The 27,311-nt window shown below is 39.8% G+C and overlaps 1 protein-coding gene across 7 annotated transcripts in view; it reads right to left on the minus strand.

The window, feature by feature from the left end:
* Positions 1–27,311, minus strand: part of RASSF6 (Ras association domain family member 6) — a 45,685-nt gene that overhangs the window by 5,892 nt on the left and 12,482 nt on the right. For 2 of the 7 annotated variants that reach the window (XM_015861526.3, XM_015861528.3), the window contains exons 1-4: positions 13,260–13,516; positions 8,747–8,836; positions 2,709–2,787; positions 1,359–1,510 (exon numbers count right to left, since the gene is read on the minus strand). In XM_015861526.3, the coding sequence (XP_015717012.2) occupies positions 1,359–1,510; positions 2,709–2,787; positions 8,747–8,817 (302 nt within the window). In that variant the 5' untranslated portion in view covers positions 8,818–8,836; positions 13,260–13,516. Of the gene's footprint in view, positions 1–1,358; positions 1,511–2,708; positions 2,788–8,746; positions 8,837–10,775; positions 10,899–13,217; positions 13,517–14,044; positions 14,265–20,064; positions 20,198–27,311 lie in introns of those variants that run through there. The other 5 variants (XM_085546864.1, XM_085546866.1, XM_085546863.1 and 2 more) reach the window with 5 other exon arrangements.

The following is a 27,311-nucleotide window of genomic DNA, read 5'->3' on the forward strand; positions in this document are numbered from 1 at the left end:
CTTTCCAAACCATTTCTGTAGTATTTCCTATAACTAGTCAAAACAATGTTCAACTAACCCCAGTGAGCACACCAAATAACTATCTCAGTTTTGTTCCATGCATTTAAAAAGTTCAATTAAGATCAAACAATCAAGCTGTTCTGCATACCTTAAAGCATGTCAGGGCAGTTTCACATTTCTGTGATCATGAATTAATATTTACTTTAAGATTCACATCTGCTACCAGTCATATACTCTTGAAAGAATAAAAGGCAAAGAGAAATTTCACCGCTTGACTGGACTGTATCATATAGGACAAATGTACCTAGTATCAAGAGACCTACTAAAGGTAAATAAAGAGAACCAGATATGCCTTAGACTCGAGTTCATTGCTGGTTACTCCTTGTGAAGTTTCCCATTAATTTCAAGAGCAAGAGACAAGGAAGAAGGCTGTACCTGGTTTTAGTGGAGCTAAATGGCTGCAATTATGATAGAATTAAACCCACAGTTCAAACATATACCATGTGCAATCTAAGATAATGGATAATTCAGAAAAGGAGCTCTTAAGTACAGAATTTACCAGGGAATCGTTCAAAGTAAATATTGGCTCAGCCTCCATATTGCACATTACTCAGCTTCTGCTTGTCAGATGTAATTCCAAATTCACCAATCAAGTCTTGAGAAACAGTATTAAAAACAGAAAAAGGAAATATTCTAAGCACTTACACCATTTATTTATTTAAGGATCTGGGAAATCTAGCAGAATTCTAATAAACACAGAACACTCATAGGCAGCTGTCTGAAGGAACAGCTCATCTGTTTATATCTCTAATGCGTTTTAACATCAAATTTTGCATGGACTAAATATTCATTTCCCGGCTTTAACTTTGCCCTGAAAAGCAATGGTGTCATGTCTGAAACATCTGAGAAAGTAACCTAACACAGGCAATAGTTTAGTACTCATCTAACAGCTTTCTGCTTCATGCTATAGAATGTGCACCACTAGGCAGTTTTTTTCAGGTGCTGCATCTGTTACTGGATGTACAGATTCTTATTTTTTAAACATCTTTATGTACATAAATTTCCCAGTACTTGCATGTGAACAATCAGCATAGACAAGAGCAGCTTCCTCCTCAACCTTCTTGACAATTCTCGAACAGAAAACCGGAACGTCACATCTTTCTGCCCAACAGAGGATGGTGAAAGGCCTGTTTATTTACACCTGGTAAAAAGCATCACTGCACAGTCAACTATTGCAGCCTTTGGGAAATCTGGGATATGCAACTATAGCCTAGATAAGCCATAGACTTTATAGCCACCTTTATGAGCTGCCTTGAAACATCAACCTGCCTCCATTCTTACGGAATTTAATCTATTACCTTTTACTGGGGAACAAGCCCACATTCTCTGTTGACTTCAAGGTTACAAAAGAGGGTATCTGCTTCTCATCCTGAATTTTTAAGCGGATAGGATGTCGAACTCCCCAAAAGATTGATAAGATTCCTTCAATAAATGGTTTATTTCCTTCTCGCTGGGGAAAAAAAAGAAAAAAGAATAAAAAAGGAGCACTGCATCATAATAGTTAGGGAAGTTCCCCTCAATTAAACAGAAATACACTGAAATTGCTCATGTTGGCACAGCCCTGGAACAGATCATACAGAGAGATTGTGAATTCTCTGTCCCAAGAGATTTCCAAAACTTGGCTCACTAAAGCCAGAGCTGACATGACCTTGTGTCAGCATTACTCTGAACAGGAGACTGGATTAGGTAACTATTCCAGTGGCTCTGTCCAACCAACATTTCCACAATCATGGGCAATTAGAAATCAAATCCTATTTGTTCTGCTTGGGTGAGTAGATCTTTTGGACCAGGGAACTAAGAAAGTGATAAAGGGGAGAACAATTACTGTCAAAGGAGGGAGACAATGTTAATTAAGCCGTTCTCACTGATGCAGGGCAGTGCAACAGTGTTACTGGTGTCCATTCTTGCTGACAACAAATCTAGTAACTAGGTCTGTCTGAGTAGAATGAGCTGTGACAGACAGCTGAAGACTTCCAATCTTCAGGCCATATTTGTCTAGAATTGCTCTAAGAGTCCTTCTGGTTCTAAGGCAGGTAAAACAGAAACACAGCTTGTGATGCTGAACAGCATTCAGACTGCTAAGCCAGGGATTGTGGTATCAGAAGCATGACTCCTTTCATCAGTCCTACAAAGGTTCTTCTGGTCTCTACAGAAGGGGCATTCCTGGGGCTACGATTGTATTCTCTGTACTGAAGGTTCATGTTTGAGGAGAGACTGGTAATCTGCAAACCAACCCAAGTGATGGCAGCCCTGCCATTCCAGGCTGCCTGTTCCATCTGAAGGAGTAGGAGAGGAGCTGAATGTTGCAGAAGGCTTTGCAGTTCACCTCCCTCCCAGCTAATGAACTAAGACTTGAGAGGTCAACCCAAAGAATGATCTTCTGTGACTGGGATGGCAAGGAAAGCACACGCAAAAATCTTTAATTCCCACTACTCTGAACTTACCTTTTACAACTCTCTTCACACATACTTGACAGTAGCATGTGCTGGGGTGTTTTGAGCATAGTGATATATTCCATCTAACATAATAATGTACAACATGTATTCTACATTGTTCAGTCTAACTCTGTTAAGCACCAGCACCCACTAGTACTTTTCCAACTATTACATTATACTTTTTTTTTGTATCAGTTTTGCACACATTCTTACCTGATCATATGACAGTTGCAGATTTTCTTGTTCAGAATAATAAGAGTTATAGATCTTCAGAAGAGAATGGAGCTGCTCTCTAGGATAAATGATAACAATTAAATGAATCGTTTTTAAACATTTTTGCTAATGTAAAATCCAGGGCTTACGTGGCAGAGTAACGTTTCTTATCTCTGTTACCCACTGAACATTTGAATAGGTTTGTTAATAATTAATACATCTTACAGGAGTAAAATTCTGTCAGGATACTGAGTTGCCCATAAGTTACTTTTCTAAAGACCTGATACACTGAAGAAAGGAATTAGCTGGTCTTAAGTGACGGTAATAACACTGCCCTAGAATAACTGGTACTTTGAACTTCTGCTAGAGTGAGGGGGAAGCAAACAGGAACAATGCTCCCATACAAAATATTGCTGAAGATTTTAGTTAGGTTACAATTTGTTTTCTCCACATGATAATTTTCAATGTGTTTTTGTTTTCACATTTGTTCTTTTTCAAAATGACTACAGTGTCCCTACACAAAATAATTCAGTATCCTTCTGCTGGCAACGTGACAGCTTTAGAACTTTACTGAGAGGAGGAAGGACAGCTATGAAGAGAACATATCTACAAGCAAGAGTTATAACCAAGCCCATCATCTTGGATTTCAAACAGAAAGTCACTCAACAATTTAAAAAAGCACAGCGTAGCCTTCTACCATGAAAATGCTGCAAAAAATAAATCCCAAGCAGTCTGTAGGCTCACATTGTGCTTTTGCAACATCCCAGCTAGATCACACATCTAACAGCTGTAGTGTTACAGAAACCCATAGCACTGACACTGCAGCCCAGACGGGCCTTGCAGATGAAGAAGCAATAAATTCTGTGCACAAACATGAAATGGGAGGTGAGCGCTCAGGCACCAGCACTCTGCAAAAGTGACTTCTGGTCACTGTTCTGTACCAGCAGACAGTGCTGTGCTGTACCACACAAGGAGGTACCCAAGAGAGCACCCTCCTCAGAGCCAGTCTGCTTGAATTACAGCTGAAGGCTGAGTTTGGTGAAAGCGCTCAGCTTTTTAGCATTGCTTTTGAAGAACATCTCACAGAACCCTGACAGAGCTCAAAGGACAGCAGAGGGAGCGAGAGGTGCAATGAGCCATGAAGAAAAAAAACAAGTTGCAGTTCAAGCTAGAAAAAGCCAAACAGAAAACATTGGTATTTTCAGTATCAAGAAACATTCTTCCCAGGTTAGTTAAATAACAAAGGTTATTTAAACTACAATCCAAGAAGGTAATTTCTACCAGCATGGATAAAAACTGCACAGAGAGGCATGATTTCAGCATCACTGATGTTTAAGAATTAACTGAGATGACTAACAAGATTGTCTCATGGTCTGACAGGCAGTGGTGAATGAAAACACCATGTTTACTTCCAAATAGCATCTATTTTTTCATACTGTTTAGTATAACAGAAATAACAAATCAAACAGCAAATGAAAGCTTATCTCACAGCAAAGTTACAGAGACTTAAAGAAATCATTCAAGACCCAAATACTATCAGAAGTGCTACTACAACTTCGACACCAGTTTCAAGCATAAATAAAAATACTACAAAAACTGACTTTCAGCAGAGTCACTGAATCAAAAAACACATAGAAACCATGCGCAGTAGAAATTAAGTTTTATATATTGCAACAGTCATAGAGTTCACCAAGAAAATTCCAGGTGTAGCAGCATTCTGATCGAGACCATATGCAAAGTATTAAACATTTCAGTAAGACGTTTAGAGAGGGAATTAACAATATAATATTAGGGAACATGAAACACTGTATGAAGCATTTTGGGATAATTTTTCACGTTTGTTTTCCTGTACCAGTCACAATACACCCACACCCTAGGATACACAAGGGCACTACCACTGATGACAGTGGCAGCTTTATCAGAGATGATGAGCTGAATAGTGACCTCCCCTAGAATTATAACCAATCCATCAGTCACTGCAAAGCTATTAGGAAGGAGATTTTCAGGGATGAAATGAGCACTATTTCATAGCATCTCTCTGCTGTCCAGTCTCCATGGCTGCTCTAAGCAGATACATCAGTCTTGTGCCTGTCCCCTCTTCCCATTTCTTATGTATGCAGAGCGTATGGGAAAAGACATTTCTGAATGACACTAACAACTTGGTAGTACCCTGCTGTTTGGTTATCCTTGTCTCTCTCTATGAGAAGGGAGGGAGAAGGGTGAAGAGAAGCATGGTTTTTATTCTGCAAGTAACACAAGGGCAAGGTCTGCACTGCTGAACTCAAACTGCATTTCCCTTTCAGGCTCTGGATGTAAATTATTTACTTATTAACTTGCGGCAGTTCCCAAAATATATTTTGAGTGGCTTTATCAAGCCTGTTGGGCTCCAAATCAACACTTTCACCTTAAGTCACTTTGATCTTAAATCCTAGAAATACAAGTGGTGAAAGCAATTTTTTCCTCAGTGTGTTGGAATAAATTGTTCATGGTTTTGAGTCTTCCGAGCTATGAGGGATTATATTCAGGTCATTCCACCAAAAGCGAAAGTAATAGCAGACTTAGATATGAATCATGCACATGAAAAGCTCTCATCACACCAGCTAGAAGGAAGCAAGATTAAGCAAGTTGTAGCCTCAGATGGGCAGAATTCAGATGCAACACAAGATTAAGGTGCAAGGAAGAGATCCATATTTTTGATTGACATATGTTGTGATAGATCTGCTGATCTTGCTTTTAAGACATCAAATACTTAAATCTTCTTGGTTTCACAGCCTCATATCTCAAGCAATCATTTCACTGACAGTTGTTACTTTGTGGGCTTTTCATAGGTAGAAAGCTGTGGAGGTCAATTCCCTGAGAAGAGACTAAAAATACTTGAGGAACTGTGTCTTCCTGCAAGGCCCGTCTTTTAGGCTGTGTTGGTTGCAAAGGCAATTGAAATCACAGGCTAAAAACAAAGTGATTTATTAAGGATTATAAAATCATAGAATTTTATGAGTTGGAGGGGTTCCTTAAAGGTCATCTGGTCCAACTCCCCTGCAGTGAACATCTATGGATACATTAGGTAGCTCAAAGCCCTGTCCAGCCTGACCTTGAATGTCTCTAGGAATGGGGCATCTACCACCTCCCTGGGCAACTGGTTCCACTGCTTCATCATCCTGCTTGTAAAAAACTTCTTAATTTCAGCTGTTTGAATCTCCCCTCTCTTAGTTTGAAACCATTTCCCCTTGTCCTGTCACAACAGACCCTGCTGAAGTCTGTCCCCCTCCTTCTTATTGACACGCTTTGGATATTGAAAGGCTGCTCTCAGGTCTCCCTAGAGCCTTCTCTTCTCCAGGCTGAACAGACACAGCTCTCTCTCAGCCTGCCCTTGCAGGGGAGGCATTCCATCTCCTGGATCATTTTTGTGCCCTCCTATGAACCCAATCGAATCCTGTACGGAGAGCTGCAAATATGGACACAGTACTCCAGGTGAGGTCTCATCAGCACAGAGTAGAGGGGCAGGATCACTTCCCTTGACCTGTTGACCATGCGCTTCTTTTGATGCAGCCCCACATAAATACAGCTTTCTGGGCTGTGAGGTCACATTTGTTGCTCACATCCAGCTTACCAACCGTCTCTATCCCCAAGTCCTTTTTGGCAGAGCTTTACTCTATGCTTACATCCTACTGACAGATGGGGTCACCACGACCCAGAATTCTGTGAGATGGACTCTGTTCAACCTTTAGCAGAGCACGCTCTGAAAATTTTTACTTAGTTTCTTGCTTTTTCCAGAAGAAACTTGCCATTAATTTCCACCGAAGTTTGTATAAATAAATCTTTCAGGTCTTATATTAGTGCAACAAATGGTGGTGAACCATGCAGGCTATTAGAAAAACCCTAAGAGAGAGATTAAACAGTAGCTGACATGGAGTTTGTTCTTGTGTAGTGGAGAGACAAAATTTTCACTTCTTTTAGCCCAAGAAAGGAGTAATACATGCACCAGCCTACTAGCTCCAATTTGATTCAGCATAGCACATCTTGGCTGAGAGGGCTCCAAGACTACCCCAACAAAGAGGTAGACAATAATAGAATTGCTTAGATTGGAGAAGACCTTAAAAATAATCAAATCCAACCCCAGTCTAATCATACTACCCTAACTCCAAATGAAAGCCAGCACTAAAAAACTGGAAGAACTATGTAAATGACAAACCAAGAAGAGGTTAACATAACCTTCACTAGTTTCTTCAGTAATGAAAGCAGGATACGAGGGAGCAGTCAAGTCAACTGCCCTCATGGTAAACCACGAAGAGCACACTGTATGTTCACTAATCTTGTAAAGTTTGCTTCTATTGTTGCTCTGACCTGAAACCTCTGCATTTATCCATAGATTTTTATAGCAGTTATCCTTAAAGACATTATGATTTCTTTTTTTTTTCAGCCAGGTAAAGGCAAATTCCATTCTGCAATTCCCAAGAATCAGACTTGCCACATCCACAAGATCTGCATGATAATGATTGGAAGAAGAGCTGCATAAATGCCAGTTCAAGGTGCACGACGAGGACAGTAGCCTGCAAATTCCGTTGGAAGCAAGTCTGCGTGCACATTAAATCTACTAATGAATCCTGAAACATTTCCCAAGGCAAGGAAACTTGAACAGTAGTTGCAACCATGACTAACACAGAAGGGTGTTGACCTGGTTTGTCTGGAACATTTCAGAGAATTGCAGAATCACAGGGGTTGGAAGGGCCCTTTGGAGTACATCATCTAGTACAACCCTCTGCTAAAGCAGGAGGATCTCTAGAGTAAGTTGCATGCAAAAAATGTCCAGGCAGGTTTTGTATACCTCCAGAGAAGGAAACTCCATAGCCTCCCTGAGTAGCCTTTTCCAGTGCTCCATCACTGTCACAGGAAAAGTTCTTCCTCATGTTTGCATAGAACTTCCTGTGCACCAGTTTGTGTCTATTGCCCCTTGTCCAGTCTCTGGCCATCAGCAAAAAGAGCCTGGCCTCATTCACTTGACACTCACCCATTAGAAATTTCTAAGCATTCATAAGATCCCCTCTCAGTCTTCTCCAGGTTGAACAGCCTTATTTCCAATTTTCAAACATTTCTTCATACCAATTACATGAAAATTAACACAGACTAATTACCTCTGACACAAAACAATCATTTATTAAAGTGGTAGCAGCATAAAGAGAGCAGCTGTTTAGGAAAAAGGGAGGGATGCATTTACTGCCTGCATGGTTTGGGCAGAGCTCTATTGACCTTCCTGAAAAAGGGAGAAATCAACACCACTGTTTATAACCAGTATGAGTGTTTAGGTTCAGATGTTCATCCTTAGAACAGCCTCAGAAATTCTACCACAAACTCTATCCCTGGGAATGTTTAACTAGCTTCTTTGACAGAAACATCAGGAGGGATGGAAATGATGTGTGTAAGCTGCCATTTTTTCCAGTTCTTGTGCTCTTGACAACATGGGAAAAACCATCCCCAAAGAAGGTGATGGAATCATGCACTGGGGGACTTATGGTTTATGGCAACATTAGGAAAATTACTAACAAATGCATTCAACTATAGAAAAGAATCTCATGTAAAACAGTTCACGTGCAGTTCCAAACCTTTTCTAAGTAAGCTGGAGAATCACTACTCACAACAGAACATATCTGACAGCCTAATACATCTTGCTCTGTAAAGAAACTTCACCATCTGAGGCTAGAAACCAAACCACATGCTTCAAACACATGGAAGTCACTTTAAACACTGGAATCCACACTTCATTTCAACACTTTTCTGGGACAGAAGGGTCTTCTTCCCTAATTTAAAACATAATTTCAGTAGCCTGTGAAAGTGCTGCTCTAATAAACAAAATCCATGGACTAAAAGGGTTTGTGTTTAATTTTTGAAAGCCAAATAAAAGACCTCCCTGTTCTACCAGTGCTTCATAGAAAGCAAGCTGTAGGAACTGCTGCTGCTGCAGGACCCCTTTAGTGAATAAATACAGTGCAATGAGTAAAGCAAAGTTACTGCATTTTTAAATTCTGTTTTTAAAAATTTACCTGGTTATAAATTTCTCCTCATTGATGGCAACAGAAGGAAGATGCTGTGCTTTCATAGTCACTTTCTTCATTTATTCAGAAGAGATGAAACTAAACAAAAGGAAAAAAATAAATTTCATTAATTCCAGTAAAAGTCTGAATGGTAAGCACAAAAACAAAGCCTTAGTTTTGCAAAGCAAAACCAAGTCAGACACTGAAGCTAAAGGCTAAATAAATCATACTTCAGCTACTTTGTACATAGCCTTAATACCCAAATATTTTCCACTCCTAGAAAAAAAAAGCCATGGGTCATTCCCAGCAGATATATCACAGTAGTTTAAATCCTACATACAACATATGCCATTACTTTTTCCAGTAGTCTTAGGAATACTCCAGAACTCCATGACTATTACTCAGTAGACTGAAACCCATTTACTGCTAAGGATTAATTTGCTAATTATGGATAGAGCATTGCCCAAGGTCACAAAAACAACAAAAAAAAAGTGACTCAGCAAATAACCGTTAACTGGGTTTGTGAGGCCAGACAAGAGAAGAAGCGTTGATCATAGGCAGAATCCTGCAGCACACAAAGAAACCAGCTGAAGTAAGAAGTATTAAAGCAAGAACAAGGCTATAATTAAAGTGATGTAGCAATACAATTTACAGATCTCCTTGTACTGATTTCAGCACACTGCGCAGGCAAAGAGCCAGACTCATGATACTCCAACAATGCATTCTTCAGTAACATAATTATGGAGCCTTGGCTGCTTTCTTTCACCCTCAGGTATTAGAATAAAAGGTAAAACGAGGAAAGTAACAAAAAAGACTCAGAAAAAAAAATCAAGATTGACAACTAATACTACAATGAAAAAAAAAATCTTAATCTCAGCCCAAGAAGTAGAAAAGAGTGGGAAAAAAAAGAATCACAATGCAAGAAGTACGATTTCCACAGACTGCATTAATTTCTAATTTAAATTCTCTTTCACTGAAGAAGGTGACAGAGGAACCTGCCTAGTATCACTCACTGTCTGTTAGCACTTATGCCAGGAGAATGTCTTGAGCCTGATGTCAGACCCCATGGAACCAGCCTCGTAAAAAACATCTGAAAATCAGTTTATCTACAATAAAGGCAAATAGCTTCCAGGAAATCAAGTTAGAAAGGAAATTAAGGCTTGCAGAGATCACAGCTAACTAAGAAAAAGTGACTAGTTGCTGTGCAAGTGATTCCACACCAGCAAGCCTCTTTTCTTTAAAGTCAGACATCAAGGTCATCATAGTCCTAGATGCATGACTTGTGAAAAATGTGGGGAAATGAGAAGTTGTTACATTATCTTTCACCCACAGAACACATAGGAGAGGGTTGTCATAAGTTATTACACAACCTCTAAAATCAAATGAGGTCACTACTGAAATGAACTTTTATGTGAGTAGCAGGAGGAAGGATTCCATAAATGTACTGTGTCTTGGGTGACATTCAGGTGAAGGTGAAATTGATCCACTTATTGAAATGGCTCAGGGACTTCTGTACAGGGATGAGTTTATATATAAGGACTGCACTCTGCACTCCAATCTGATGTTGCTGTTTCTTGGCCTCTCAGGTGAGTTCAGTAACCATCAGCCACACCTCAAAATCTGCTTTTATGCAATTTACTAATACCTCTAACTGAATCTGCTTCCCACCTTAACCTAATTTCAAAACAGTTTTGAAAGATGCAGAGGCGTTCACATACACTGGAATCTGAATACCTGGGCATGCACTTGAGTGTCTTTCCATGGGACATGAAAAAACTTGTGAGGAATAGTAGAGAGCTCAGGCACCGTTAGCCAGAGCAGCCACTCCAGTGTGCTCTCACACTGTTTCTTGCTTGGTGCTGAAGACCTCCCAGTATAATCTGACTGTAAAGTGACCCATATGAATGAAAAAATGTGACCTCAACAGATTGACAGGAGTGATTTCTTACAGAAAAAGGAGGCTATTGCTGAAGCACATGTTCTGCTAGGTAGTGACAGGCTTCTACTGAAGTATTTGCCTTAAAAATCTTAAGCATACCTTAAATCTGCTGGTTGCCCTTCAAGCACTGACAGTGAGACCAAACTCAAGTTCATTCAGTGAAGGAAACAACCAACATCTCCCCTTTTCCTGTCACACAACCCAATGAGCTGTTACCTGCAGCTGGCACAGAAACACAGCAGATGCTTATTGCCTCCCCCAGACACCCTCATCTAAGCAGCTCTGCTCACCAGTATCACACCACACGCCTCTCACTGCTCACACCAGAGCAGTGTGAGGGATGGGGCAGCCCATACCCATGGGCTCAACAGCTGAGCAAACTCACATGCTGCCATCCACTTTGAAAATTACATACTCTTGTTACAGCAGAAGTTCCCTTGGGGATCTGCACATGTCTGCAAGCTGTATTTCTGTAATTTGTTCTTTATGCATGCCAGTAGCAACATTTAAGTGAATAAATGTCATTAAAACATGATCAAAGTGTGTTAGTTTTCCACCTTTCTCAACAATGTATAGCTATGGCTATACATGGCACCTATCCAATGGTAACTCCTGACTCACTTCCTGTCAGACAGATGTCTTCCTCAGGTTAACTTAGGCTAGAACCCCAAAATTCCCTCAGAGAGGCAAGATTTTGAAAGCTGGACCTTGGAAGGACTGGCACCTAATAAAGAAAAAACTTAATTACTGGGAGAAGACTGACCAAAGGCTAAAATACATTTGTTAGGAAACAAAAGACAGAGAGGAGAAAAAATAGGAGTAAATAAGAAACGGAGCAGATGCAAAATGAAAATCCAGAATCCAGAAGAAGACAACAACTATCAGAGAAGTCCAGAGAAATGAGGGAAAAAAAACCACCTACTATGCAGTCTCTGAACTATGAGAGGACCAATAACCTCATGACGGTACATGACAAATCTGACTAGAAAATAGGATCTTCCTTTTTAATAATATTTATGTCTTACAGGAAAAAGTCAAAGTGTTTGGAGAGATAAGAGGACTCGTTTAATTTCATAATACACCACAGTTTTAAAGTTTTTGGCTTCAGGGAAACAGCACAAGGACAGGGATGGAGGAAAGACAAAGCAAAGTAAGAGCAAAAGTCCTCATAGACTTTTATAGGAGGATAAAAGGACGCGGCTGCAGGAGAGGGCACCTGACCCACAAGCTCAGCTGAGCAGCAAAGCAGCATTTTAGTTCACATTTAATAGCCTATGGAAGAGGCTGTGTGCAACAGCCTGGATATGCTTCTTGACACATTCATAGATTATGATGGGGACTGCAGAGCAAGCAGTGTGCTATGCAGAGCTCTTACCAGTGTTTGGAAGAACTGAAAACATTAAAACCCCTAAGGATTTCTGTGTGTTTTGAACCCGTGCTTTCCAAAACAAGTCAAAAAATAGAGGAAGTCGGGATTGTGTGTGTTCTCATTTTCTCTTATAAAAACCCACAAAGTCCAGCTGTCTATTTATCACAGAATCATATCTACTTGGCTGTCAGCAAAACATGCATATAACATTTTGTACAGCACAGGGAGCTTTGCACTGTAAGAATGATAGCAATGGAAATACTTAAGTAATTTTCTAAACACAGTAGTTTGGTATTTAGCCCATTCTTGAACCGCTAACCATTTCTAAAAGAGTTACAATCTGCTCATATACATACAAAATGCAGGATCAGCAGAATACTGCTGATCAGTCCTTATCTAGTCATATACTTTAGTTCTGAGTCTTTATATTTTTGAGGGTTGTTTTTTTTTTAATTACACGTCCTCACCATCAAAGCAAAGATCTAATCACAAGAAATTACTTATTTTAAAAAGGTTTGAACACTTGCATTTTTTTCCCACTGAAAACAGGGTGATTTTGTTTGTTTGCTTAATGTCTTCCAGTTACTCTTATATTTCATTTTAAAATTCACTATTACAGTACAGCCCACAGCACTACTTAAATACACAAAGCAACTCAGCCCCTCCACTCATGCAGCTCCAGACCAGCTTTGATTACTGAAGCCAAAAGCAAGTTGGTGTTTATCAGTGAACACGGCCCCTCAGCACCCACAGGCTCCCTCCGCTTGCATGAACAGTGACTGCACAGCAGCACTTCACAAGTGTACTTCAAACATGACGCACCTATTGCTATGAAGTTCCTTTCTATTTCAGGTCGCTCCAGAAAGATACCCTCCGCTCCCCACAGAGTAGCCAAGGTCACTGCACAATCTTTACGATCCTACTGGTGACGGTGCGACAGGCAGCATGGGGTCTGCCTCCTTTATCACAAGGGAACCACACAAACCGCCTTGAAAGTTTAGAACTTTTTCCAAGAAATTCCAACTGACTGAACGTTTCTTCTTCCCTCTGGCACCTTAATTACCTGCAAATAATCTGACTCAAGTTCTGGATGACTGCAAAGGACCTTGCTTTCCCCTACACTGCAGGTTATGCAGCTAACAGAACAGCCCCAGCTTTTATGTTTCACTTACCTGTGCGCACAGGCAGAACAGAAGCAAAGGAGTACCACATACCTTGGAAGAAGCATGACAGCATGGCACGAGCTGACAGCTACCTCTGCTTCCCCATGGAACTCACGGATCTGCTAATTACTGTTTTGCTCACCAAACTGGGAGTGCTGGAAAGCCAGGACACTCCCCACACCTCAGTGCATGTTGGGAGCGTTCACCTTCCCACTTTCCTTCCTCCCCGCAGCTGTGGGAGTGCGCCCTGAGTCACGGCTGCACCTACGGGAGGCTCCGGTTAACACTTTAATCACTAGCCCCATAACGAGAGGCAACCTGCTGCTGCTCGGTAATTATTTGCTGACAGAGTACACCCTGAAACATCCTGTGCTGAAAGCACTGTTAGGCTTTAAACTCTTCTCATGTTTGTTTTCTGCTCCACTGGATAATGTGGTTGTTCCTTCTCTGGATGTACCTAAATCTCTAGTGTTTAGGGAAACACATACAAACAGGTGATGTCTAAGTATAAATATATGGATTTAAAACATTATGACAAAAACTGTGACAACATATCTCGACTGTTTCATCACAAACAGCTCTAAACTCAGTTCCTTGCTTACCCACTCAATATTCTTGTGAATGTTATTCACTGGGCAGAAAAGCACCATTACTTAGCCTAATTGCTAAGCAGCCAATCATATAAGCAGATGTTTAAGCTGTAAAAAAATCAAGCTAGAACAAACTTTCCAAGCTTCTGCTGTTTCTCCATCCAGTTTTAGCCATTTATTCACAGGATCAAGCTTAAGACTGAGCATTATTGGGCCAAAGAGAGAAGAGTATGAAAAATACTGGACCTGAATTTGCATTCATGCCAGTCTTAAGGCACTACGATTACTATCAAGTTGCCTCCGGTTTATATCATCTCATGCCAGGGGCTGGCAGACCCATTAATATTTGCTTTCCACCCCTGTCATCATCCTCTGGTGTGCTCAAGAGTTAGGCAGATGTACATTCAGTATGACGTATCTGATGTTTGGGATTACAGTCCACAGTGCAGAGCTTCTAGTCATACACCTGAAAAATACATAGTGATTTTATTGGCTGGTATAAGAAGTCTCTCAAAACACAAGAAGAAATAAGCATGAAGGATTTTTGCTCAATTCACTGCAGCATAGAAGCTCCACACTGTGGTGAACTTGGAGCTTCACATTAAGCTCCACCACTCTTGCAACAGTTAAACACAAATCCATACAACTTCAACTTATTTAAATTGATTTGTCCTGCTGTACTTTCAAACACCTGAACACGCTCCTGACAGATGTGGATTAAAGTAGAGAAAAAGCAGAGCCTACCTTCAAATTCCTAAACCAAGATAAAATCAAATCCACCCATATCTGACAGCTGGGCCACCCTGCTAGACACTGACACCATGAAGCTATTTGGTATCAGAAAGTATCCAAGTATTCTAAAGTATAATGAGAGGTTAAACCCTTTGGTGTTCATGCTAACAACCAACATATAAGGTGTTCAGCTGCTGCTGTTGTTGGGTTGTGTGGGGTGGTGATCATTTAATTTTAAATTCAGGTAAGTTATTACAGATACCTTTACACTTACTAGTAAGGCTTTGAAAACACTATGTACTTACTAGTTAGATTCATGCAAGCCTCTCAAATAATAATGATAATAAAAAACCTGTAATAATGGATGATAAAGCTCACTTCCAGTTAAACCAGGTGAAGTTATTTTTACAGTTGGGGAACGTGGCTCAGGTTTGTGTCTAATTTTCATTCTCATACTTGAACTACTTGTACCACTGATCTAGATCTGATCTCATTAAGGTCGCATGTAATTAACTGATAGGCACTTAGTGGAAGCTGATTGGTGTAGGCTGGAAGTAAAAATTACATAGGAAAAAAATGTTTTTAGGACCACAAAGCAGTGATTAGTTTACTGTAAATTACAGAAATGAATATTACTGTTCATTTCATAGGATAATAAAATCTCACAAGCAGAGTGAGTATTGTTGCTCACCTTTCTCAGTAACTGTATTTCATGTGCACTAGAAGTCTAAAAACATCACAAGATACTTATGAAATGGTTAAAAAAAAAAGGGTAAAAAAGGTTTGTATTTTTCTGTCTGGACAGGCAGGGAATACTGTGATCTTTGAAACCTTAGAGACTATGGTTATTTTTGGCTTCTTACATGATTAATGCAAATTATTTTAGGTTAATAAATAATTGGAAGTTGAAGTCCAGTTGTTTAATAACCTGTTCTCAAATCATTAACTGACAGACTGCTAAGCATAGAACAACATCTCCAACAGTAAAAGACAAAAAAGGCCCCACAAAAAACAAAGCAAAAGTTTCCACTTTCACAGTATGCAGTCACAGTAAAGACTGTGCACATAGCACAGTCGTACAGGCATGCTGTATTCTAGTGGCAGTGTTTTGAAAAGCAAAGTATACACAAGCTCACCAGAGATATTTTTCATTGTGAAGCAGAAAAAAAAAGTCCTCAATATCATTTGCAAACAGCTGTTTGTGGACAACTTCAGATCAGCGTTTCCAAATGTGGAAATGGCTTCTTCGACCTTCTGAGACAGAATGCTGAATCTCAAATGACAGGATCTGAATTTCCCAGTCAAATTATTTGCTTTACATTATAGAAATTGCCAGGAGGCATCATTAACAGCAACAAATGAGGGAATTCAGAACAACTGGGTTTACCCTGCAAAGGATTACCCACTCTTTAACAAGACTGTCTTCTGTCATTGTACTCAAGTGTCAACAGCAATATTTGTGTAGCATTGTGTTTTGCAGACACAGCTGATAAGCACAGCCTACAGTAGAAATTAAGAAACGATGACTAATGATTAACTCAGATCACTAAACATGCAAAATGTACAGCCTATACAAGGCAGTCTCTTCTAGACCATAATTCCTCACACATAACTTTTTGTGAAGCTCTTCAGAAAACAGAGGAGTGGAACCTGCTGTTTGTGGTGTTACATACACCAGCAGCTATGGTATTCCACACAGCTGAAAGAACCGATGTGTCACAGGCACTAACCTTTGCCTGAGTAGAAACCTGCCCACAAGCAGCACCACCTTTAACCCTGTAAGCAAACTGTTAGAGGGGCAGGTCTTACTTAACAGACTGAACCAGCATTAGTCATGCATCATAGCTTAGTGTTGATCATATGTCCTGTTAACTCATGCATTTGATAGTCCAGACCATCATAAAAGCATACATGCATTTTCATTGCTTGGAGCTAATAAATATTGCTAAGGGCAGAACTAGAGAAAGCATCCTGCACAAAAAAAGCTGCTATCACACCCAGCCAGCCTTCTTCTTCTAGACCCTTTCTCCTTGTTCTCAAGGTTTTCAGACCAAAAAACCTCCTGGTATGCTTACATACTCTTTTATACACACAAAAAAAGCACCACAAAAAATAAACCCCACCTGCCCTTCCTCACACCCATCAAACAGAATGCTTTTATGCTCAGGTCACTTGTCTGTAATGGTCATTGCAGGTCATGTGACTATTGCACCTGCCTCCTATTTCCATCATGATAATGATTTTTCTTTAATTACTTCCATCTAAAAGAAGGTAAGTTACAACATGGATTCTTCATCTATTTCCTTCTTGTTTTAAAAATACCCAAATCACATAGAATCACAGAATCATAGAATCACTCAGGTTGGAAAAGACCTTGAAGATCAAGTCCAACCACAACCTAGCCATACTATCCTAACTCTAACAACCCACTGCTAAGTCATGTCCCTGAGCACCACATGCAGATCTCTGACAAATTTCAGACTAGTACTCATAAGCTACTTTTTTATGTATAAAGTGAAATATATATATATATATATATATAAAATATACATATATTCCTTCATAGCAATTGAAACTGAATATTCCCTATGAAGCAAAAACCTCCTAATATTAAATGGTTTCGTGCTAGGGTTGGATATGGGTGAAAAAGCATTCACACAAACACTTTATCATTGTTTACATATATGTTTAAGTGGTTACAAATGTCTAGACATCGTTCTGTTCATACTTGCTAACACGAAGTACTATTTTTTCAGACAATGCTTTGTATTGGAGCACCAAGTGTAAACTGTAATAAAGGCTGACAACCTTGCTACCCAGCATTACTAGAATTTACAAACTGCAAGAAAATAGGAAGACTAAGAGAGGAGGGAGAAACTGCGCTTAGTGGATATTCTACTGAGACTGAGGAGTAGTTTACCAAGGGGGAAAGGTCCTTGTCTGTGCAGTGAAGTTTAGAAACTTCTTTAAATGCCCTTCATGTAAATTCCAGGTCTATGCACTGCCTCACTGTGCTTAAATCCACTAGTTGGTCTCTTTCAATGTTCAGCAAGCATCAATGAATGTCAAGGGATGCCATTGTTTCCACATGGAGGAATTCAATGACTCACCTTTGCTCCATACCACTTCTACGTCAGACGCTGTTTTGTCAGACTGCCCATCTGCTGCCATCTGCCACACAGCAACAAAATGGAACAGTATTTGCAGGACAGTTCAACCCCTACTGCCATACCATCAACATCCACCTCTGATACTGTGGGACAGCATCATAAAACAGGAGGCAATTCTTTCAGAGCAGCCCTTGAATATAACCTTTAGAGTAATGAAAGCATTGAGGTTGAAAAAGAATAACATGAGAAAAAGCATCCATGAATTTTTGTTATGCAATTATGAAGTGAAGAATCAGAGGCGGGGGGTATGGAAGGAATGCAGAGCAATTGCAACCCGCCTCTGTCTGAGCTGCCCACTCGCCTTTGCTCAGTGTTGCTGTGCCTTGCAGACATTTTTCACATTGTGTCCTGGTGTCCCTGCAAAGCAGACACTTTTTCATTGTATGATACTAAGCACAATTAACTTGAGTGATACATCAAGCTGCTGGGAAGCTCGCAGAGAAACTGTGAAATCTGAAACTTGAAAACTTTCATATCCATACTGAATATTGACTGGGTAAGCAAGTCACATCCCCAAAGTATACAAAAACTGCTTGGAGAGAGAACTTTTTGTCTTTTGTACTGCATTAAATATCTAAATGGACAGTAGGAAATGATCTGTAGCACTTAGGTGTTATTTTACTATTTAAAATATCACATGAACATGGAGAGCACTATGAAGGGGAAAGTACAAAGCAGAACAGATAGGACTGACTGTGTGATGTTCTGCCTTGTGTGGTGGTCTAAGGAGACCTCCTCAGTTTTAAGTCTTCCCTCTGACAAATAGAAATTCCTTAGCTCTATTTGCTCTTCTTTCTGAAGTTACCTAATAGACACGGTAACTGCTTGTTCCAAATCCCCTCTATCCTTGCATAATTCTATTACAATACCAAATAACTCTTTCAGGAGGAGTTCAGCTATCTAGCACCTGTTACAAAAAGCAAATACATTTCCATACTTACAGTGTTATTTCATATTCTTCTCCCTGTGTTTAACCTTATAGATCACATTTTTTCTCTCCATTCAGCCATCCGAGACTCCAACTCTTCTAAGCAGGGTCCTAGAGCACAGTGAATGCTGTGTGCTATGGGTGGCAGTTATGTGCCACCTCTGTGGCAGAGGCGGTAGCATTTCGGTGGTGTTGCATGGCACTAAATGTCTTGAATTCAGAAGTGATAAATCTTCTTTTGGTGCTTAGTTAACACATTTACAAACGATGCTAGGTTTCATGGAAATTAGGTTAAAATTTGACCTCCTTGATGAAGATGTCAGAATTTCTTTCTAGTTGACAAGTACTTTGGAATAATGAAGCCAGATGAGAACAGAGGCAGATGGAACATAGCAGTGTGTAAAATCACACTCTGGTTTGGACTGTGAACTACATACCTTGTGTAAAGTAACATACTCAAGTTAATAGCTGTTTAGGAGATACTGAAATTCTGGAAAGATTCTTCCCTATTCAGTTGTTCACAGGGTGTGTCTTTGAGTCTGGAACTTGATCCACATGAAAATGCCACTCAGCCCTGCCGGCAATGCCTTGCTTCCAGCCAGTACACATGTTCCTGCAAGTGAAGAATCTGAACAAGCTGCTGTCTAGAAATGCAAATTCATCCTCTGGGATGGTGTTGTCCCAGATGACACTATGCACTCCACACTATGGAACCATACCACACTTGCAGAGTGTCTTTAGGACCATAAGTTGCCTGATATGCTCATCCAGGTTTGTGCAGAAAGCACAGGTTTGAACAGGTGAAAGAATGGAAGTAATTTCAGGTGTGACTTTTTATTCAAAAGATATTGCAGAAACAGGAACTGAGCCTGAGAAGTAAATGTCCAGCTATTACTGGAGGAATTTATTTGGGAGCCAAATGCTCCTCACCCAAACTACCCCATAGCTGCACAATCCCTGCATGCTTCTGTAGCAGTCAGTTTGGTAGTGCTGCAGGAGCAAGCACTGCATTTTTATGCTTTGATTTAAAGCAATACATTTCAGCTAGCTTTCTGAAAAATTAAGGAACATCTAGTAAAACAACTTGAAATTGAGGAATCTCAGGTCATTGGCCCTCTCTACAAAAGTGATCCAAATGTTCAACCTGGTATCATTCCCTTGATATGTGACATAATCAATTTGCTCTTAAATAAGAACCCAGAAAAGCTGTGGTTGACCCATCCCTGGAGGTCTTCAAGGACAGGTTGGATCAGATCCTGGGCAGCCTGATCTGGTGGGTGGCAACCAGTCCATTGCAGGGGGTTGTGTCTGGATGGGTTTTAAGATCTCTTCTAACTCAAGCCAGTCTGTGATCATTTGATTCTATGATTTTACAAACAGCAGTGTTTTAGGAAAGAGATAGGACTCTGCTGTTCACAGACAGCCACTTTTGTTACCTGAAATGTCATCAGAGGTGATATTTTTCCTGTGACTGGATCCTTCTGCTTTGCCCACTCCACACCAAAAGGGCATGTTTTTTTTTCCCCTGTGTAATGGATTCCATGCTGCAGACACATGCGTAACTCCACGCTGCAAAATAAAAAGCATAATCTCTTACAGCTGCTGATGGGGATGTGCTGTGTAGTCAAACTGCTACAGGGAAACAGTTGAGCAGGGAGTCACTGATGGTCAGGCTTGTGCTGCAGGCAGCTTCACATGGTGAGCCTGCACTGACATCTTGTGGCTTCTGCAGCAAAATGCGCACAGATTTACATAGGTGGTTGCTCTTACTGTGCTCCATCTCCCAGTAGCGGTTGTGCTTGACAGTACATCTAGGGTGTATTTACTCAGAGAGCTTTATATCAACTGCTTTTGACCTTCTCATCACAGTAACACAAGCGTAGAGTCAAATGTAATTAAAAAGAATTGAAGTAAAGCACTAAAACCCTTGTGTTTCTGGTTCTTTTTATCCTAGAACATAAATCTGTAGTCATGTTGTACATACCACTGCAACAATTAACTTTCATAAGCTGCTGGGGCCTCTGCACTACTGCATAATAATAATTTGGATAATTTGCTGTGAAAGTGTTCTCATAAGAGAAACCTTTCTTGACTGAATGCAGTATATGTTCATTAGAAGTAGAATCTTCTATTTTAAATTTATCTTGTAAATTGTATGCATTTTAAGTTTAGAAACCAAAAGACAAGCAAAATGCTGTTGGTGTTTTTGTTATTGTTTGTTTGTTTTGGTCAGAGATTTCTGTGAATGTACAAATTATTTATGTCAGCTCTTGTGTTTTCTACCCCAACATCTTCTGATTTTCTTTATCAGTATTTTCCACAAAGGTCATTTTAAGAAACATCTTAGTGCAATCCTTCTTTGCTACATTAACTCAGAAAACAATCCCGTATTCAAAAGATTTATGTAAGTGCTATACATTAATGACAGTCACTTGATATGCTAGCCATTTATTACACTGAGCTTGTTTCTTAGTTCTTCATGCTTTAGACTATACACATTTGATTATGCATTTGAGCCTTTTCCCTGATCTCTAAAGAAATAAGCCAGCACCATTCGAATATAAGCATCAGTATTAAAAATTTTTTCTAATTTATGCCAACAACAAAATAACACAGGGAAACACGTATGAATTCTGGAGCAGATTCTGTTCTGTAACCCCAGGATAATAAAGATGCAGTAGAGCAGAAGTACCAGCAGGTGGGGTAGCCCCAACGATGCTATTTGGCTGAGAGAGCTCATCTGGACAAAATCTTACATTTCATTTGGCAGAGCTGGAATAAAATTGCTCTCATGCTGGTTGAGGGGGTGTCAGAGCTGTCAGCACCTATGTATTAGAGTTAAAAGCCTGCTGAGAATGTTTTATTGACTCGTTGGTGGGCAGGGTTTGTTTAGCAGTTATTTTTATGATAGAAAGTTGTTTTAAAAATCTGTGTAATTGAACAGTCTCAAGAAGGCTATTAGGCCTTTTTAAAGATAGCTTTTGAAATGTAAAGAGTCATCAAATATTGAAAAAATAAAAGGAAGATGAATGTGTCAGACCTCTCATGTAAACATGCCTTGGTACTTAGACTTGAAAACGGCAACAAGAAGCCCAGTTTAGAAAGGTAGATCTTAGAGTTTGGGAAAGCACAGCCCAGTAAAGTATATCAGGCATGTTAGGAGAGAAACAAACAAACAAACAAAGAACAGACACTGAACTCAAGAATAAGTATGTAATACTGGGGGAGGGTTAAGCCAGCTTTTGCTTGGAGAAGCTGTGGCTCAGGACCTACTGAGGTGTCTGTAGTCAGGGAGTGGGAGGTAGAGGCCCCAAGTGATAGGGGCTCCCAGAGGGAATCTGTGTCCAACAACAAAGATTACTTTATAAAGCATAGGAGAAATGACTGATGTAGAAGAATAAAAGTCTGGAAACAAAGGCAGAACACTTTTCTATCACAGAAGTGGTTTGAGTGCCACAGATTTGAGACCTGTGCTGTTTGGCATGAAGCCAGTTGGGAAAGAGAAAATTCCCAGTTTCAGAAGCTAATTTACATGTTAAGCATCAGTTAAGTCTCCCATTAGTAACTTTTTTGGGGATATGTGATTGTATCTAGCAACACTAATATGATAACAACTAGAGATATTGCTAGGGCAGAACTTCGGTCACAACACAGCTGTAGCTTCCAGGGTGAGAGCAAAACAATCTTACACACAAAGAATGGTCAGGTGGAATGAACTCAATAAGAAGAGCAGAGCTAGACACACAGATTTTGGAGGAAGTGGTGATTTATTTCTCACCATTAAAGGTAAACTCTTAATGTCACTGACAAAAGTTTCTGTGTCAGCCTTGGCCTCAAGGTGGAACTGTAGGCTCATGACCCATGGGTAGAGTGAGGGATTCCTGGAAAGGGATGCTTGCAAATCTGCTGCGTAAGTGCCTGCAGTCACTACATCACATGCTCTGAAAATTGCTATTATTTGAGCAAAGAAACAGTGATGGATAAAACTTGAGGTTTCTGGGAGCAGAGGTTTCATGCATAGTATTGCTGCCTTACCACCTGTCTGAAAGATTCAAGGGGGAAAACTTGATTTCTGGAGGGAGATGAGATGGACAGATGGATGAATCTGTCATAGCTCTCCACAGTACACCAGTAGCCAGTGAGCTGCATCTGAGGAACACTTCCCTGTCAAAGGGGTGACTTCTGAGGCGATGGGAGCAGATGTGAAAGAGAGAATGAAACCATAATGTGGGCTACTGAGAGATCTTCCAAGGCAAGAAATAATTGAAGGTAAAGACCATACAAAGTTTAGCTGTAGTTACAGGCTTTACAACAGTTCAGTGATTAAAAGGGTAACTGGTCCTGAACAAAAAAGGTAGAATGATGCCACAGAAAACATTTGGAAAGAAAAATTCCACTAGTCCTAGTATGGCCAAGTATTATTAAAGGCAAAAAATTCTGGACTGAAAATTCCAAATCCTGGATAAAACTAGAAATAGATGTCCATTCTAACCTTTTGTGTCACAAATGCAAGAAGTTTCTTCTGCCATTGATGTGAATAGATGAATATTTTTTATTTTAGCTTTCAAGTGAATTAATGGCTAGACCACAAAAAGTTAAACATTCTCTTCCCATTGGATACTGCAGTCACATAAGTAAATCTGAGCTCTTATCTGCTGGATCTATCAGTACCTACAACGACTGAGATATTGGCGCGCTGCAGTCCTTAGGAGGCTTGACAGCATGGGATCACCTACAAGAAGTAAGGACGTTATTTTTCATTCTGCCTGCTGTTTTCAACGAGTGGACAGCAAATAAAGCCATTATGTGAAATACAGGGATCAACACAGGAGCAAGTGGTAGAAGAGGATGCTGTTGAGAGTCCTGGCATAAGATCATCACTGTCTATTATACATTTGACATTTCAGTTTGCTTTGTGACATGTATTTCTTGTAAAACATAAGCTTCTTACCAGTTATGACCCACGTGGATAATGGGACAACTTCCAGAACCAGGTAGATGTGCCCGAAACTGACACAGAAAAACAGGGCAAGTACAAACTCCAGAACAGGCTTTACAATACAATGGAGTGGCTGTGTAGAAAAGAGAACTCTCGATGAGTCAGCCAACAGCTTGCTATTTCCTGAATGTTTTATCTATGCATGCAGTAACTTGCCAGTGTTTATTACTTTCAACCTGGTATCATAAACGATGCTATTTCTCATAAAACAGATTATGAGCACTTCTTTGTCACCAGTTATGAACATCACATGGGCATCAGAATATTCTACTCCTGTTCAAAGCAATCCTCAAAAACACAGTTTAGTCCAGAACCCTAAAATACATTGAAAGGCTTCTGAACATGCAGTTCAAAACCTACAGGAGAAGAATTATAATTGAAGTATTATTCCACATTTTACACATTCATTTCATTGATAGTACTTCTGATGCTACTAAAAAGTCTTGCTAGTGTACTGTTGTGTTGTATTAAAAAATAAATGCCTATCAAAATGTGTGTGAAAACAATGTTGTTGTGTATGATGTCATGGAGGGTGTATTTTTGCATTCTTTCTTTTCTGAAAATTAAATAAACCTGGCTTAGAGAACAAACTGCGGGTGCACTCTGAAAATCACAGATTTTTCAGCTTTCAGGAAAAGCCAAAGGCAGCAAACAACAGAACCACGCAACACAGCACTAGGCAGTTTTGCCAGAGATGATGAGAGACACAAGACCAAGTCAATAGCAAGTACATGTGATTTAAAATCCCTCCAGTATCTGGCACTAGGCAGGTATCCTCATGGAGGAACTAGTAGAGGACTGTTTACACTAATGCGTGCGTTTTCTGGTTGCTCTCTCCCTCTAGATGTCTTAAATTAGGTTGATATTAACTGAAAACAACACTTAAAGATGTTTATGTAGTGGCATTTGAGTAGTAACAGAAGATTCTTTTCTTTGCAATCCATGTTTCCATAAAGAAGCATTCAAGTGGGTTCTGTTTATTTACTTCCAGCGTTACTAATAATTTCCCTCCATCAGTAGCTTTCTAAAACATCCCCTCCTTTCTTATGTCTACCACTGCAGAGCTTGATCTCAGGCTTTTTGAAGTAAAAGATTTCAGTGAATGGTCATGTAATGATCAGATCTCTGTTATGTTTGCTTATCTTATACCTTCTGAGGCAGAACAGAAGATTTGAATTCAAGAATGCTGAATTGCATGTGTGTAAAAGTTACAGGGTAGTCATAAAAGCCTTTGATGCTCAAGTTCATGAAACCTGCACTATGTCACATACATAAATCAAGTCCTAATAAGTGTTTTTAGCTTAAGCAATATTGTTTAAGGCATGTGAGATAGGGAAAGAATCTTCAGTTTCAAAAGTGAAAGGTATGTCAGGGAAACCACTCCAGTGACTTCAGTGGGGTGAATAAGACCCCGGTAATCCCCAGTAGTGTAGCAGGTCACGTACTGCAGAAGAGATAAGTCATCATCAGTGTTAGATGCACTGATTTCTGGCAGGATAGTCTGCTTCCAACTAGTGTCTGTCACTAGCATTACTGTGAAAACAGAGCAGTTTGCAACAAAAAAGCAGGCTATTAGCTGTAGCTAAATTTAGTGGCCCTAAGGTGTGGGACAAAGCCAAAATACAACATAAATATTTGCTGTTTTAGCTTGTTTATGAAACAATAAGGGTGTAGTGCTGGAATCCTTCCTAGAGGATGATATGGTAAATATGTTTTAGAATGGAAGAAAAAAAGTTCTTGCATTCCTACATTATGGGTTCTGAATCTGTTATAAAATGTTTTGAAGTCCTGTTTTGAAGCAGTGTTAAAGAGAATACTGTTTAATTGCACATGTTCAAACACAATGGGAAGAATCAAGATAACGTTTTTCAAAGGTCTTCTAAACCCAGGTTTTAAAATCTACTTGACAATCACACAAAACCCAGATTAACTTGCATTGTTTGAGGGCTGTACTCTTATGTCTAAGAACTGTGCTAGTGACTTATTGAATTACATAACCCACAGCAATTCTGTCTTCCCTTTTTTTCTTTTTTTTCTTTGAGTATACACGTGTTTTACTAAAAGAAAAACATTGTTCACTAATTTCTTATGGCTCTTAAACTAAGTTTATTCATCAGAGTGTTTCTTTTTCTGAACTTCTGGAAAAGAGCTATGCTAACTCAAATTTAACTCCTGGGAGACAGGTGGCTTCTACCTTTGCAATTAGGTCATTTTATAGTGGGAAAGTCAGGCGCAAGAAAATAAACTCAAAATTTTAAAGGTAGTTAATTTACTCTGGAATTGCCTTAGACAGTGACAATCTCATTTTTTGCATCTTTGCAGTTCCTAACATGACAATCCCAGATCTCAAAACTCTGCAGCAAAGCCAAGAGCTATACTGAAAACCTCTGAATTCCAGGTTAACACTGCAGGCATATGATTATCTTTTTGATGACATTACCAATATATCACATCATAGAAATCCAATAAAACTAATTCATGTGCTGATTTTGTCCTGGGTGATTCTTACATTTTCTTTCTTAAAGGACTACCATTAGGGAGAAATTCCTAATGGGTCCATGTATTCATATGGGTACTCCTCGAGCAAGGTACTTACACAGTCTTGCTTGCTGCTCTTACAAATATCCAGCAACCTCACCAGCAGTTAGAAACACACTGTGGATGTGCAGATCAGATGTGGAGTATCCACATACAGATTCAAGAGTAAAATTTCAAACATCCAGGGGTTATCTTGCCTTCAGAATGTTAACATCACATACACTCTAAACAGAAAATACACAAGCCTATATTTTCTTTTCACAAAGCCTTTTCAAAACTTTGGAGGGGGCTTCAGATCATGTTTCCATTCCAACAGACACAGGAATGTCCAGGTTCTGGTCTCAGATTTGCAATTTGGGCCTCTTAGATGCTTAAGAGAAGAGTAATTATCTGCTAGTTGTGCAAGATGTTCCATGGACTTGGAATAGCTGCAGCTCAGCAGTGGGCAGCATGCAGAGTGCACTGAGTCACTGCCATCTGTATTCATTTCTTCAGCAGCAGTGTGCAAAAAGCCCTGCTTTTCTTAAGTGGACAGTTATTCTAAATACTCTTGAAGAGTTAGGAATACAGGATATTTGCTGTCTGGTGTTGGAGTTTTACAACCTGGTGTAAGCGCTGCACTGCACGCTCAAAGATGTAATCTAGTAAGACTGCAAGTGCTGTCAGAAACTCTGCATATGTCCACTGTCTGCTATTTCTGACTTCTGTGTTTGCGGGACTTTATGCTTAAAGAGAGGATCTAATGCAACCTCATGGATGATTATTCTGAACTCACTAATGAGCTGTGCCAGGCTCTTAGGTGGAAAACGTTATCTTCTCAGAGCAATAGTACTCACTTAGAAGAAATGTTAAAATGCCCATTGTGGTTCCTGGGCAGGAAGCTGCCCTGTTGTTCTTAAGGAGGGATCACCACTGATGTTTCAAAATGGCAGTGTTGTGTTTGCGTGCCAGTAGTGCAGAAGTGAGATGGCTGGGATGACACTGCAACACAAAGAGATTGCAAAATAATGTGGTAGGGCTTTATTGTATTTCTGGAACTCATTACAAAATTCCTCTCTCCAAGTAAAGTGACATGGTAATGGCGTTTGGATGTCCCCACAACACATGATTCACTTGTAAGTGAGTGATGCTGGCACGTCTGCTTGA

The sequence above is a fragment of the Coturnix japonica genome, chromosome 4 (genome assembly GCF_054131305.1).
Source record: "Coturnix japonica strain WE chromosome 4, WE-NBRP24, whole genome shotgun sequence".
NCBI classification, from domain to species: domain Eukaryota; kingdom Metazoa; phylum Chordata; class Aves; order Galliformes; family Phasianidae; genus Coturnix; species Coturnix japonica.